The 13,681-nt window shown below is 42.6% G+C and overlaps 1 protein-coding gene across 1 annotated transcript; it reads left to right on the forward strand.

The window, feature by feature from the left end:
- The first annotated feature begins 5,762 nt into the window (after positions 1–5,762).
- On the forward strand, positions 5,763–11,357 carry LOC134395694 (zinc finger protein OZF-like). Its single transcript, XM_063121856.1, has 3 exons — positions 5,763–5,840; positions 7,387–7,510; positions 9,928–11,357. The coding sequence occupies exons 1-3, from the start codon at positions 5,763–5,765 to the stop codon at positions 11,355–11,357; spliced, it is 1,632 nt and encodes a 543-aa protein (XP_062977926.1).
- The last annotated feature ends 2,324 nt before the right edge of the window (positions 11,358–13,681 follow it).

A 13,681-nucleotide genomic window follows, 5' to 3' on the forward strand; every position in this document is an offset into this window, starting at 1 on the left:
TTCATTAAAGAAGCCATGTCTTCTCCCATTTGATCCTTGCAGTATAAGTAGGTTTTAAGCCAGGCGGATCCTTAAGACAGGTCTTGATGTCCTGGAAGGTGATTTCATGAAGCCAGGCCTTCTCAGGGGATGTGATACATGGGACACCCTACCTCTGCTTCAGTGGTTCAATGGCTGTATTACTTCTATGTTTTCATGGGTTGTATTTATTGCTTCATTGTATTTTATCATTTTAGGAGAATACCAGAAAAGGATATTTTACATGAATGCTCAGAGATCATTTCAGTGTTCAGAACTTTCTGGAGAGCAAAGAATGCACACATGAGAGATTCCCTACATATGCTTATTATGTGGGAAAACAGTCACTTGTATAGCAAACTGTACGATACATCTAAGTGTCCATTTAGGGGAAGGGCCACACAAATGTTCACACTGTAGAAATTTTTTGGATAGCCAATCCAGCCTCCATGAATTTGGGACTCCACATAGCAGGGAAATACCTTCACTTTTTGGAAGGTGGTAAAATGCATTTTCAGCCCATATATTGTTTTCATCCACATTTGGGTGGATGTGATATGTGGAACTCCCTGCCTCGTGTTTTGTGACTGTATTAGACATTTTAGTGGGATGTTTTTAATAGCTTAAAAGAGAAACCTTATTTATGTGCTTCTCTGATGTTATTCATTGTATGTTTTATCTGGATGGTTTTAAGAGTGTAATCGTACTGTACCATTTTATGACAACTGCCTTTGGGAGAAGCTGGAGAAATAGAACTTTCCCCCTCTTCCAGAGAAATGACAACCAAGTTTTACTCTTTCTTGTCTTATCTGAGGGCCTTTACAAGGCAGGAGCCATACTTAAAAATGTTCTAGTTAGGTTGAGGGTTCTTCAGATAAGTTTGCCAAGTTATAAATGTCTGAAAGGTCAATGTGGGGAATCCTGAATCCACGCACAGGAGATATTAAGATGTGAAATGTTTCAAAGTCTTCTGCAGTTTCTCTCTTCTGGCAGTGAAATGGAAATCTGGTCCAGCAGCTGTGGCTGGTTTTTAGATGGCTTCTGTAACTTTCAATGTGTTTGAATACTAATAAAGTTCAGTGTGTGTTTTCTCTGTTTCGTACTCTTGATTTCATTTGCCTTTTCAATTGTATGATTTTCTATGGATGTATTTGTCATGGCCTTCGGCTAGCACAATAAACTGATGATGATGATGATGATGATGATTTGCCTCATTAAACAAGAATGGTCCCAGGTGGGATTTTCAGGCTGCCATTTTGTACAGAGCTCCAACCCTTTAGCCACAGGGAACATGGGGGAATTTTATCCTGGGGAAAGAACGGTTGGACTGCATTTTCAATGCATTGAAGCCAAGGGTAATTTCTTAATTCATAACACTTCTTTTATGGAGTGATGTTGTCATACTCTGTTCAAGCAAGGGGAAACTGGAAAATATTGTCCCCTCCTTCTTTTTGATTCTTTCCACTACTTGGAAGTCTTTGTGATTTGAAAGTGGAGCAACTGCAAGAAAGATGGACCACTGACGTGTTCACTTTCCACTCCTCTGACGGGCATCCAAGTGCTCCTGCCTGCAGTTCCTCTGGACATCCAATAAGGACAGGATGGAGAGGGTCTGTTTTTGTCCTGCAATCTTCATTTCTCTGTCTTCCTCCATGAAACAAGTATTTATAAAACAAGATCAAACAAAGAGAAACCCTGGGTCTCCTGCAACCAGTTTTAGATAAGGGGTGGGGGTGTTGGCTATTAGATGTAGGGTGGGGGTCTTAATGGTTCAAAGAAAGAAAAAATAGAAAATTTTACTGGACAAGTATTTTTTAATGGGAAAAGAGTTTTACTTCTGGACAAAATCTACACAGATACTCCCTCTTCAAATTGTAAGAGCTGTAAAGTATATGTAATAACCAGGTTCAATGAGACAGCTACACTGAGCCCTGATTCTATCCAAGTTTCTTACCAGTAAGATCTTTTTCCATGGAGCCCAAGGTAGCACATATGATCTCCCTCCTCCACTTTATCCTCACAACAACCCTGTGAGGTGGGTCAGGCTGAGAGTCAGTGACTTGGCCAAGGTCACCCAGTGAGCTTCATGGTCAAGTAAGTAATTCAAACTTGATCTTCTCCTTTTCAGCTGCTACACTAACGGTTACACCCCAGTGATTCCAGTTGGGGCAGGATGGAGAGGGGCTGCGTTTATCCTGCAACCTTCGTTCTCTGTCTTCCTCCATGAAACCACTATTTATAAAACAAACATAAACAAAGAGAAACTCCTGGGTCTTCTGCAACCATTTTTACATAGGGGTGGGTGGGTGCATTGCCTATTTGATAGGGTGGCCATATGAAAAGGAGGACAGGGCTCCTGTATCTTTAACAGTTGCATAGAAAAGAGAATTTCAGCAGGAGTCCTTTGTATGCATGTCACAGTTGGTGAAATTTCCTCTTCATCACAACAGTTAAAGCTGCAGGAGCTATACTGTGATCGGATTTACAAGAGGGCAGGGCACCTGCAGCTTTAACTGTTGTGATGAAGAGGGAATTTCACCAGATTCCCCATATATACAAATGACACCTGCTGTAATTCCCTTTTCAATACAACTGTTAAAGCTACTGGAGCCCTGTCCTCCCTGTTATATGGTCACCCTAATATTAGATGTAGGGGGGAGATCTTAACAAGAAAATAAACTATAATGGTTCAAAGAAACAAAAGAAATAAAAAAAAACTTTACTGGACAAGTATTTATTAACGGGAAAGGACTTTCACAACTGGACAAAATCAACATGGATACTCACTCTTCAAAACTATAAGAGGCATAAGGTAAATATAATAACAAGGTGAAATGCATACAGCTAGCCTACTAACACTGTTTCCCCATTCTCTCCAAGTTTGTTCCCAGTAAGAACTTTTCCCAAGGAGCCTGAGGTAGCACATGTGATCTCCCTCCTCCATTTTATCCTCACAACAACCCTGTGAGGCAGGTCAGGCTGAGAGTCAGTGACCTTCATGGTCAGGTATGCACTTGAACCTGGATCTTCCCATTTTCACGAATCCTCTAACCGTTACACCATAATGGCTCGTAAACGCAAATGGAACCTCCATGTTCAGGGATCATATATCTCTAAGCAGAAGGAACTGGGAGCAACCAACAGTGGTGATGGCATTGGTAGTGGGGAGGACTTCATGCTTTCCTCTCAAGCTTTTGAGAGACACATGATAGGCTGTGTTAATAGAAGTACAGCTTCCAAATTATGTGAGTTACTGGTTCCCCTCTGTTCAGCACTGGTTTGGCCTCACATTGGGTATTGCGTCCAGTTCAGGTCTCCACAATTCAAGAAGGACGCAGACAAACTGGACCGTGTTCAAAGGAAGGCAATGAAGATGATCAGGTGTCTGGAAACAAAGCCCTATGAAGAGAACAGGGCATGTTTAGCTTGGTGAAGAGAAGGCTGAGGGGAGACATGATAGCATTGTGGGGTTGTTTAATTGCACTGAACTCCATTTCCCAGTAGCCCTTGCAAGTCCCATGTGAGTGTCCCACACCTGGCCCCATTTAGCTGAGCCAGGTGCTCAGCTTGGAGTGAGAAGACAATTAAGAGGCAGAGGAGAAGGAATAAATCCCCCTTCTGCAGCCAAGAAAGCAGTACAGTCAGCTTTCTGCTCTCTGCTTTCATTTTTCTGAGGATGAGGGCTGTTTCCTTGATGTTCTCAGGTCAGTGACACCTCCTAGTTTTTGAGGAGCTTTGCAGGAGAACCCTCCCTCTGTGAGTCTACGTTCTTACTGCTGTTGTTACCAGCAGCTTTTTCTCTTCCTCCTCCTCCTCCCCCCTGTCTGTTGTTGCTAGCAGCCCATGACACTTTCAAGTAGAGCTGATGAGAATTAAAAGAAAACTTGAAGTACATTTTGAGAATAAACAGGACACTGTAATCTAACCTTAGGCCACACTGCTAAAATCAAACTTACTGATTTGAAATCTCATGCTGGGGCTTCTCTTTGACATTCTTGAGTTTAAGTATGGCAGTGGAAGGCTGGCCTGAAAATATGGAATGGTCTCCACCTGGATTCTAAATATCACCATATCTGGTGCAATATTTGGGCCCATGTCTTCCTTTGGAGCAGGGCATTTATTGTTGGTATTTGATAGCATTGAGGTGAATGTATGTAGCAGGTGATGTTTGGTCTTGCAAACATTTTGCCAGAATGGATTGAGGGATGACATTGGCTTCTAGATTTGTTTCAGGAACTGGTCTCTATGCCTTTCCGTCTCTCTTCTGTGGCCTGCTGTTCTGGGTGAAGTGTTTGAGCTTTAGGAGGTGTCTATAAACAAGGATGGATCTACTATCCAAGACCTTATCAGAATACGTCAATATGTATTAACAAAACCAAAGTGATGCTGGAAAATAATTAAATGTTGAGGACTGTGGAAGCTGCGCTGAGATCCTTGAAAGAGGAATGAAGGAGGAACATAAATGGGATGGTGGCAGTGGTGGCGTTGATAATGATAATTGGGGTGTGCAAAGTGGGCCTTCTATCCCTCGAACTTTGATCTGGAGCTCCGTAGAGGTGATTCTCTGCCAGGATTTTGGCGTGCCCCCCCCCTTCCCCTCTCTCTGCCTCATTGAATTACCCTCTGAGAACCATTCAGTATTCATGTAACCGGTATTAACAGAAATGCATACAGCTCCCTCATTTTTAAAGATAAAGACTTAGAACTTGGCACAGTGTTAGCTCTTAAGGAGCTCTGTAGCCCCATCAAGCCTGAATCATATTGGTTTATGCTTTATTTTTTCCAAAAAAATGTAAATGGAAACTAACACAAATGCTTACATCTGTGTACTTTTTATAGAAGGCTGGAGTGCGGAATTAAAAAAAAACTCCTAAAAACTGAAGGCATGAATAGATCTGTTCAACTTGAAGAAAGCCCTCCTAAAGAGCTTGCCAAGTTGAATCAGATCTATTCATGCCTTGAGTTTTTAGGATTTTTTTTTAAATCCCCCACTCCAGCCTTCTCCAAGCTGTTGCCCTCCAGATCTACTGGATGGACCTCCCCAACCAACCAACCACTGAAATAAAGAGGCTTCCTGTGTCTAACTCAGGTGTAGAAACTTTCTCACTCACCATTCCAGCCAGCCAGCCAGCACAGCAGTACTTTCACACTGTAGAAATGTGGATGATTGACTTTTATGAGTCTGAGCAGAAACTTGCTCCCCCTCTCCCTCGCCCTCCCCCCCCCCCCTGGCCAGAATCAGCAGGCGGTTAGTTTTTCCCACTCCCCCAAACACTCGATTGGAGGAGAACATGGTCAGGGACAGTGCTGTTGTGATTCCTAATTGGTTAGCCAGAGAAGTCAATATCAAAGCTACACCTCACCACACTCAGTATCTTCCAAAGATGGAGATATTCAGTTTATATATACCCACCCACACAGATAGAGAGAGAGAGAGAGAGAGAGAGAGAGAGAGAAGGATAATTCCAGAGACTTTAGAAGCCAGTCTCTGCTCTGAAAGATTGAAGGCTCTGCAGATGTTCGTAGTTACAAGATAATTCTGCCTGGAGTGCAAACCCCTAAATTATAATGATGAATCCTGATTTACATGTGCAAATGTATATTTTGCTGCCAGGAGGAATCATTCCTTTTTCTGTTCATTCTGATTTCCACCTCTTTTTCCCTAGGCCATAGGAGAGCACAACAATCTAAATGACCATCCTTTTACTCATCTATAGTCCAAGACTTATTTTGTGAAGTGACCCATGGAGCAACAAAGGTCCACAGGCCAAAAATCAGAGGAAGGATCAGAAGAGACACGAGAAGAACCCCATGTACCTCAGGCAAGAAGGATTTCAGTAATGGGCTAGCAGTTGAGATTCTGCCTGTCTCATCTCCAAGACATTGAGCCGAAGGCGGGTTATTTGTAATATGGAATGATAGGACCAGTGTGGCTGGTTCTAACCACAAGATACAATCTGAGATTGGGCCAGATTGGTGTGGGTGATCGGTTGGATGAATGGAGTGTGTGAGTTTCTGAAGTGTTGAGGTTATGTCTGAGTTGTGAGCAGGTGCTGAAAGAGTATGGAAATTTCTGGTGTTGTAAAGATGTGCTTGGAAAACTCTTGACACTGCAATCCATGGAGGTCGTACCTCCGTTCCAGTGACTTCCAGCAGAAGGAGTTATAGTAGCAGGATGGGGTTTGGGCATTAGAGTAGAATGGGTTACACATGTTTATATACAGTTCCACCTTTGCCTGCTCTGAAATCTCAACAAACCCCAGATTTTTTTCCTGCACCACATGTATGAAAGATTGATCACTACAGATCAACAGGCCGATTTTGTTATCCCCTCCTTAAACTTCAGCTTTAGCACTATGGAAATTCTTGAAAGTTCAAAAGCTTTCAAAGCTTGAGCTTTAATAGCCAAACTGCCTGTTTCAGTCCCTTTGTCAGGAGCCTGAGTCTTTCAGGGTACTACAGCTACTACGCAGATCTGTGCCGCACAGGCACATAGGCAGAAAAAACACAAAGTCAGGGATGAAAGGAGGGGTAGTGGTAGAGTTGGTGGACAATGTTCTGAAATTGGTGGTGGGGGAGGAGAAGAAAAGCCAGGTTTTAAAATGTGGGGTAAGAGGCAAGGAGCTGGACTGGGGACTGATGGTAATGTTGTTCAGTGGCAATAGCTGTGAGGAAGCAAGGGCCAAAAGACCTCCATTGCATTGAAGGAAAGTAACCTTCATACAGCTTCTGCAGCACTGACATAGCAGAAATGAAAAAACCATAGGGGTGGGCACTGGGTGTGCCAGGTGTGCCCTGATGTAGCAGAAATTAAGAACCATAAGCATTGGCACTGGATGTCCCCAGGAACACCCTAATGCCTTTGAGGACCCTTCCACTTTAAAGTGCCTTTAAGGAGGATGTGGAAGCACTTTCCAGAATCCTGCCAGGCTCGCTAATGAGGGCTGCCACTAGCATGCGTGGTGGAAATACGCACTTTCTAGAGCCCCTTTAATGCCCCAGTTGGAGCAGAGGAGAGCCTGCTTTCTAGGGCTTCCGGAAAGTGCCTAATTCCCCCCACCGTGTGAACGGCAGCCACCATTACTGTGGTGGTGGAGAATTACGTACTTCCTCGAGGCCAAGGAAAGTGTGACTTCTCACCCCATTGAAGGGGGACTTGGACAGAGCTCTATCCCCTCCTTTGCTCCAATCAGGGCCTTTAAGAGTACTGTTCTATGCAAAGAACAGTATGTTTTGTTTCTGGGCTACTAGCACCATTTATGACATGGACTTTAGTATATATAGATATAAATTAGCATATGCAGATTAGGCCTTATATCATCATACACAATCAACCTAACCTGAAAGGGCTTCTCTCTCTGGTTTCAGGGAGAATTTGAAGAGGTGGCTGAAAGGTCTTCCATTTCAAGCCAGACTACGTCTGATGTTGAGAAGAGTTCATGGTGTCCAGAAATGGATGAGGAAGATGAAGATGCTGAGGCCAGACCATCAGGTGTGTGTGGAGTGTGTGTGTGAGATATGCCATTTTGTGTCTGGGTTCTGGATTGCTCTGAAACTCCCTTCTGGGCTAGATTCAACTCTAGCTGCAGCATCATGCTCTGAAAATCAATCCCCAAGTGGTATCAGGTAAACCTGCCCAATTTGACTTCTACTGACTTTTTCTTAATACAGCAACTGAAATTGTTTCTAGTGCGAATACTACCAGGTTGATTTGTGATGCTGTGCTTTACTTACTTCTCCAGCACAAAAAAGGTGGACTATGGAATTTGGAGACCTTGGCAAACACCCACCTTTTCTGATTTCCACACTTTTGTGCTAACCACTGGTAAAGATTGTTTTTTCACCCCCAGAATATCAAAGCAAAGAATTCTTTTAATGCTTCCACAGAAGTTCCTGGAATTTGCAGTTATAGCAACCCCTATGACTGAATCTTCCAAATTTCAGTCAGTTAAATCCAGTTAATCAGTTAATTCCTTTTCTCAAAAACTAAAACAAAAGGCAAAAAAAAAACCCCACTTGTCAATCCTCACAGGGGAATAGAATTCCTAATCAGAAGATATTTAATGTGACCATTGGGAAGTCACTATCCCTAAACTCTGGTGTAGGTTTTGCTTCCTTTTTTCTTAGTACTTTCCTTTTGTCTGTCCTTAATCTGCCACAATTCAGCTTCAATGGATGGTCTTCTCATTAAGGAAAGAAAGAAGTTAAACCTTTCTTTGGTTGTAACACACATTACCTGGGAGTCAGTCACACTGAATTCAGGGGAGCTTATTTATTGCACTACTTCGCTTTCTCCACTCTGTATCGTTTTATAAACCTCCCCCTTTTTTCTAGGTTATACAGACAAACATTGAAGCATTTTCTTGTAAAGGAGTTGTTCCAGACCCCTGCTCATTTTGGCAGCAATTTCCCAAATTTGTAAAAAGAACAGTAAGATGAAGCATTTAAGAAATGCATTTAAGAAAGGCAAAGGCTATCAATGACGACTAGCCCTGATGGTTGTGTGCTATCTCCAGTATTCGAAGTAGGAAGCCTGTGTGCATCAGTTTATTTATTTATTGCATTTATATAATGCCCCATAGTGGAAGCTGTCTGGGAGGTTTACAAAAGTTAAAAACAGTAAACTTTAAAAACAAATATACAAAGTTTAAACACATAAAAAGCATAAAAACAACAGTATTCCTATAAAAACAATTGCTGGGGAACATGGGCGGGAGGGTGCTGTTGCACCATGTCCTGCTTGTTCATCCCTGACCAATAGCTGGTTGGCCATTGTGTGAAGAGAGTGCTGGACTAGATGGCCTCATGGTCTGATCCAGCAAGGCAATTCTTATGTTCTTATAAAGCCTAGTATATCATGTTCTTGTTATCGACATTTGATGTCCACAAGGGCAAACACACGACAAGGTACCCTGCGTTTCTTTTTCTTTCTTTTTTTAAGTAAAATAAAACAAAGGGTCATTTTACAGGGAGCTAAGTCATAGTCACCAGCATGACCGGTCAGCCACCACTAAGGTGGGCACTTTCAAGGCTGGCACAGTCCCTCTGTCAGTGGAGGAACCGTGCATCGCAGCATGGGTGGCAGAAGCTGGTGGAGGAGGAGGGCAGGAGAAAGGAGGGCACCGTGCAGGCCTGGGGTGGGCAGGGTGGCTGGCAGAGAGGGAGCTATTAAGCCATAAGCCCATGGCATTGAAGTCTCCAAGCCCAATTAACCACTACAGAAGAAGGAGGAGATGTTCCCCTTAGCAGGCTGCTGCTACTGAAAGCAGAGAACAGGAGGCATGTGGGTATGGTGTGTAGTGCTTTGTCCCACAGTATATATTGGACTGCTTTGGCCGTACGCTGTTTGCCTGTGCACAATTAGGTGCATGCTTCACACATGCTCACGCACACAAGGTCAAAAGAAAAGCAGGTACAGAAACAATCAAAAAAGCCCACCGTATTCAAGCTATAGTGGGGATAAGGGAAGTAAAACAAACACAAATGCCACTAGCTCTAATAAGACTCACATGGAAGAACAAGCAGCAAACCTTTTTGGAGCCAAGTCACGCAATTTAATGATATGAAATGTTCCCATGTCTGTTTTATTTAAATCATTTAAATGTGGTTTTAAATATATGTGTATATTGCATGATTTTGTGGTTGTTAATCCTTGTATGTTGTTTTTAAGTGTCTTAATATTATGAAAACTGCCCAGACAACTTCGGCTATGGGTCGGTATACAAATGCAATAAATAAATAGATTTGTCTGGATTTTTACAAAGCAATTTGGATTAATTTGGAGTGCTTCAGACCAATCGGGTTGGGATTCGGATCCAGACCTGCTTTGGTCCAAATCAGCCTGCTTCACTTTCCGAATTTGCAGTGGAGCAATGCTTCTTTAACATTTTCTTTTATTTATTCCATCAGATGCAGTAGAGGAGAGAGAGAATGATGGAGAAAAACATAGGACATCAGCAGGAAGAGTGAGAGATGAAGAGGTAATAGTGGTCTTGTGCAATCAGGGTGGACCCAGAAGGCAGAGGGGAAACCATACACAGGAGAAGAAGGAGAAATCCATTCCATCCTGCACTGGTCTCCACATTGAACAAGAGCAACAGACAGGAAGGAAATACAGAAAGCACCTTGGTGCTCATTTGAGAAGGCACAGAGAGGAGAAACCCAGTCAAAGCTCAGAGACTGTGAAAAGTGGCTGTCTGAGCAAACCAACTTTAAAATGTCCAGTGCTTGACATAAAGGAGAAAGGTAATAAATGCTTCAAGTGTGGAATGAGGTTCACATGGGCCTCACAACTAACAAGGCATCATCAAGAAAATCATTCTGGAGAGGAAATGCATATTTGTACAGAATGTGGAAAGGGCTTCCAACAACAACAACATGTCATAGCACATCAAGGATGCCATAAGAAATCCTTTAAGTGCTCATGGTGTGAAAAAAGCTTCAGTGATTATTCATACCTTACTAGTCATGAAAGAATTCACACAGGGGAGAAACCCTTTAAATGCTCAATATGTGGAAAATGCTTCAAGAAAAGCTCACAACTTACCATTCATGAAAGAATTCACACAGGAGAGAAACCCTTTAAATGCTCAACATGTGGAAAATGCTTCAAGCAAAGCTCACACCTTACCATTCATGAAAGAATTCACACAGGGGAGAAACCCTTTAAATGCTCAACATGTGAAAAATGCTTCACGAATAGCTCAGACCTTACCAACCATAAAAGAGTTCACACAGGAGAGAAACCTTTTAAATGCTCAACATGTGGAAAATGCTTCAAGAAAAGCTCACACCTCACCAGTCATGAAAGAATTCACACAGGAGAGAAACCCTTTAAATGTTCAACATGTGAAAAATGCTTCAAGGATAGCTCAGGCCTTACCATCCATGAAAGAATTCACACAGGAGAGAAACCCTTTAAATGCTCAACATGTGAAAAATGCTTCACGAATAGCTCAGACCTTACCAACCATAAAAGAGTTCACACAGGAGAGAAACCTTTTAAATGCTCAACATGTGGAAAATGCTTCAAGCAAAGCTCACACCTCACCATCCATGAAAGAATTCACACAGGAGAGAAACCCTTTAAATGCTCAACATGTGGAAAATGCTACACTAAGAGCTCATACCTTACCAACCATGAAAGAATTCACACAGAAGAGAAACCCTTTCAATGCTCGAAATGTGGAAAACGCTTCGGAGAGAACTCAAACCTGACAATGCATAAAAGAATTCACGAAGGGGGGAAACCCTTCAAGTGTACAGAATGTGGAGAAAGCTTCAGTGATGGCTCCAAATTTAAGGAACACCAACAAATTCATCCAATCCAGCCTCCATGAATTTGGGAGTCCACAGAGCAGGGAAATACCTTCACCGTTTGGAAGTTGGTAAGATGCAGTTTTGCCCCATATATTATTTTTTATCAAAGGATCCACATTTGGATGGATCCGATATCTGGAACTCCCTGTCTTGTGTTCTGTGACTGCTATATATGTTTTAGTGGGATGGTTTTAATAGCTTAACAGAGAAAACCTCTTTATATAGTTTTCTGATGTTATTCATTGAATGTTTTATCTGGATGGTTTTAAGAGCATAATTGTACTGCAGCATTTTATGATAATTGCCTTTGGGAGAAGCTCGAGGAATAGAACTTTCCCCCTCTGCCAGAGAAATGACAACGAACGTTTTCTCTTTCTTGTCTTACGTGAGGGGATTTCCAAGGCAGGAGCCCTACCAAGAAATGCTCCAGTTGGGTTGAGGGTGCTTCAGATTATTTGGCTATGTTATAAATGTCTGCAAGGTCAATGTGGGGAATCCTGAATCCACCCACAGGAGAAAGTAAGATATGAAACGTTTCAAAGTCTTCTGCAGTTTCTCCCTTCTGGCATTGAAATGGAAATCTGGTCTGTCAGCTGTGGCTGCTTTTTAGATGGCTTCTGTAACTTTCAATGTGTTTGAATATTAATAAAGTTCTGCGTGTTTTTTCTCTGTTTCATAGTCTTGATTTCATTTGCTACATTAAACAAGAATGGTCCCAGGTTAGATGTCCAGGCTGCCGTTTTGTACAGAGCTCAAACCACTGGGAACATGGGGGAATTTTATCCTGGAGAAAGAAGGGTTGGACTGCATTTTCAATACATTGAAGCCAAGAGTAATTTCTTAATTTACAACACTTCTTTTATGGAGTGATGTTGTCATGCTCTGTGCTGGCAAGGGGAAACAGGCAAAATATTGTGCCCTCCTGCTATTTGGTTCTTTCCACCCATTGGAAGTCTTTGTGATTTGAAAGTAGAGCAACTGCAAGAAAGCGGACCACTTCCTACTCTTCTGATGGGCATCCAAGTGCTCTTGCCTGAAGTTCCTCCAGACATCCAATTGGGGCAGGATGGATAATGTCTGTTTTTCTCCTGCAACCTTCATGTCTCTGTCTTCCTCCATCAAACCAGTATTAATAAAACAAGGACAAACAAAGAGAATCCCTGGGTCTCCTGCAACCACTTTGAGATAAAGGTTTGGGGGGTGTTGGCTATTAGATGTAGGGTGCGGATTTTAATGGTTCAAAGAAAGAAAAAAGTAGAAAACTTTACTGGACAAGTATTTTTTATTGGGAAAGGAGTTTTACATCTGGACAAAATCTACACAGTTGCTTACTATTCAAAACTGTAAGAGCTGGAAGGTATATGTAATAACCAGGTTAAATGCAGACAGCTACACTGAGCCCTGATTCTATCCAAGTTTCTTCCCAGTGAGAACATTTTCCAAGGAGCCCAAGGTAGCACATATATTTGCGCTCCTCCATTTTATCCTCACAACAACCCTGTGAGGTGGGTCAGGCTAAGAGTCAGTGACTCGGCCAAGGTCACCTAGAGAGCTTCATGGTCAAGTATGCACTTCAACCTGGATCTTCTCCTTTTCAGCTACTACTCTAACCGTTACACCAAAGTGATTCCTGAGGTGTGATTGCAAATAGAACCTCCATGCTCAGGGATCATATATCTCTAAGCACAAGGAACTGGGAGCCACCAACGGTGGTGATGGCATTGGTAGTGTGGAGGATTTCATACTTTCCTTTCAGGCTTTTGAGAGGCACCTGATGCTATTTTCGGCTGCGTTAAAGGACGTATAGCTTCCAAATTGTGTGAGATACTGGTTCCCCTCTGTTCAGCACTCGTTAGGCCTCATCTTGTGCATTGCATAGGGTGACCATATGAAAAGGAGGACAGGGCTCCGTTATCTTTAACAGTTGCATAGAAAAGAGAATTTCAGCAGGAGTCCTTTGTATGCATATCGCACTTGGTGAAATTTCTTCTTCATCACAACAGTTAAAGCAGCAGGAGCTATACTGTGATGAGATTTAAAAGGAGGGCAGGGCACCTGCAGCTTTAACTGTTGTGATGAAGAGGGAATTTCACCAGATTCCCCATATATACAAATGACAACTGCTAAAATTCCATTTTCCTACAACTGTTCCTACAACAATTCCCTACAACTGTTAAAGATACAGGAGCCCTGTCCTCCTTTTCATATGGTCCCCCTGGTATTGCTTCCAGTACTGGGTACCACACTTCCAGAAGGATGCAGGCAAGCTGGAGGGGGTTCAGAGGAGGACAAGGAGGATGACCAGAGGTCTGGAAAAAAAGCCCTATGAGGAGAGACTGAAAGA

This window comes from Elgaria multicarinata, chromosome 3 (assembly GCF_023053635.1).
Source record: "Elgaria multicarinata webbii isolate HBS135686 ecotype San Diego chromosome 3, rElgMul1.1.pri, whole genome shotgun sequence".
NCBI lineage: Eukaryota > Metazoa > Chordata > Lepidosauria > Squamata > Anguidae > Elgaria > Elgaria multicarinata.

What these genes read in the sequence shown, in the direction of transcription:
- LOC134395694 (XM_063121856.1), top strand. Translation starts at nt 5,763, where the DNA reads ATGGAGCAACAAAGGTCCACAGGCCAAAAATCAGAGGAAGGATCAGAA. An exon ending in AAGAACCCCATGTACCTCAG is followed by an intron (nt 5,841 to 7,386) that starts GCAAGAAGGATT and finishes CTCTGGTTTCAG; the next exon opens with GGAGAATTTGAAGAGGTGGC. An exon ending in TGCTGAGGCCAGACCATCAG is followed by an intron (nt 7,511 to 9,927) that starts GTGTGTGTGGAG and finishes TTATTCCATCAG; the next exon opens with ATGCAGTAGAGGAGAGAGAG.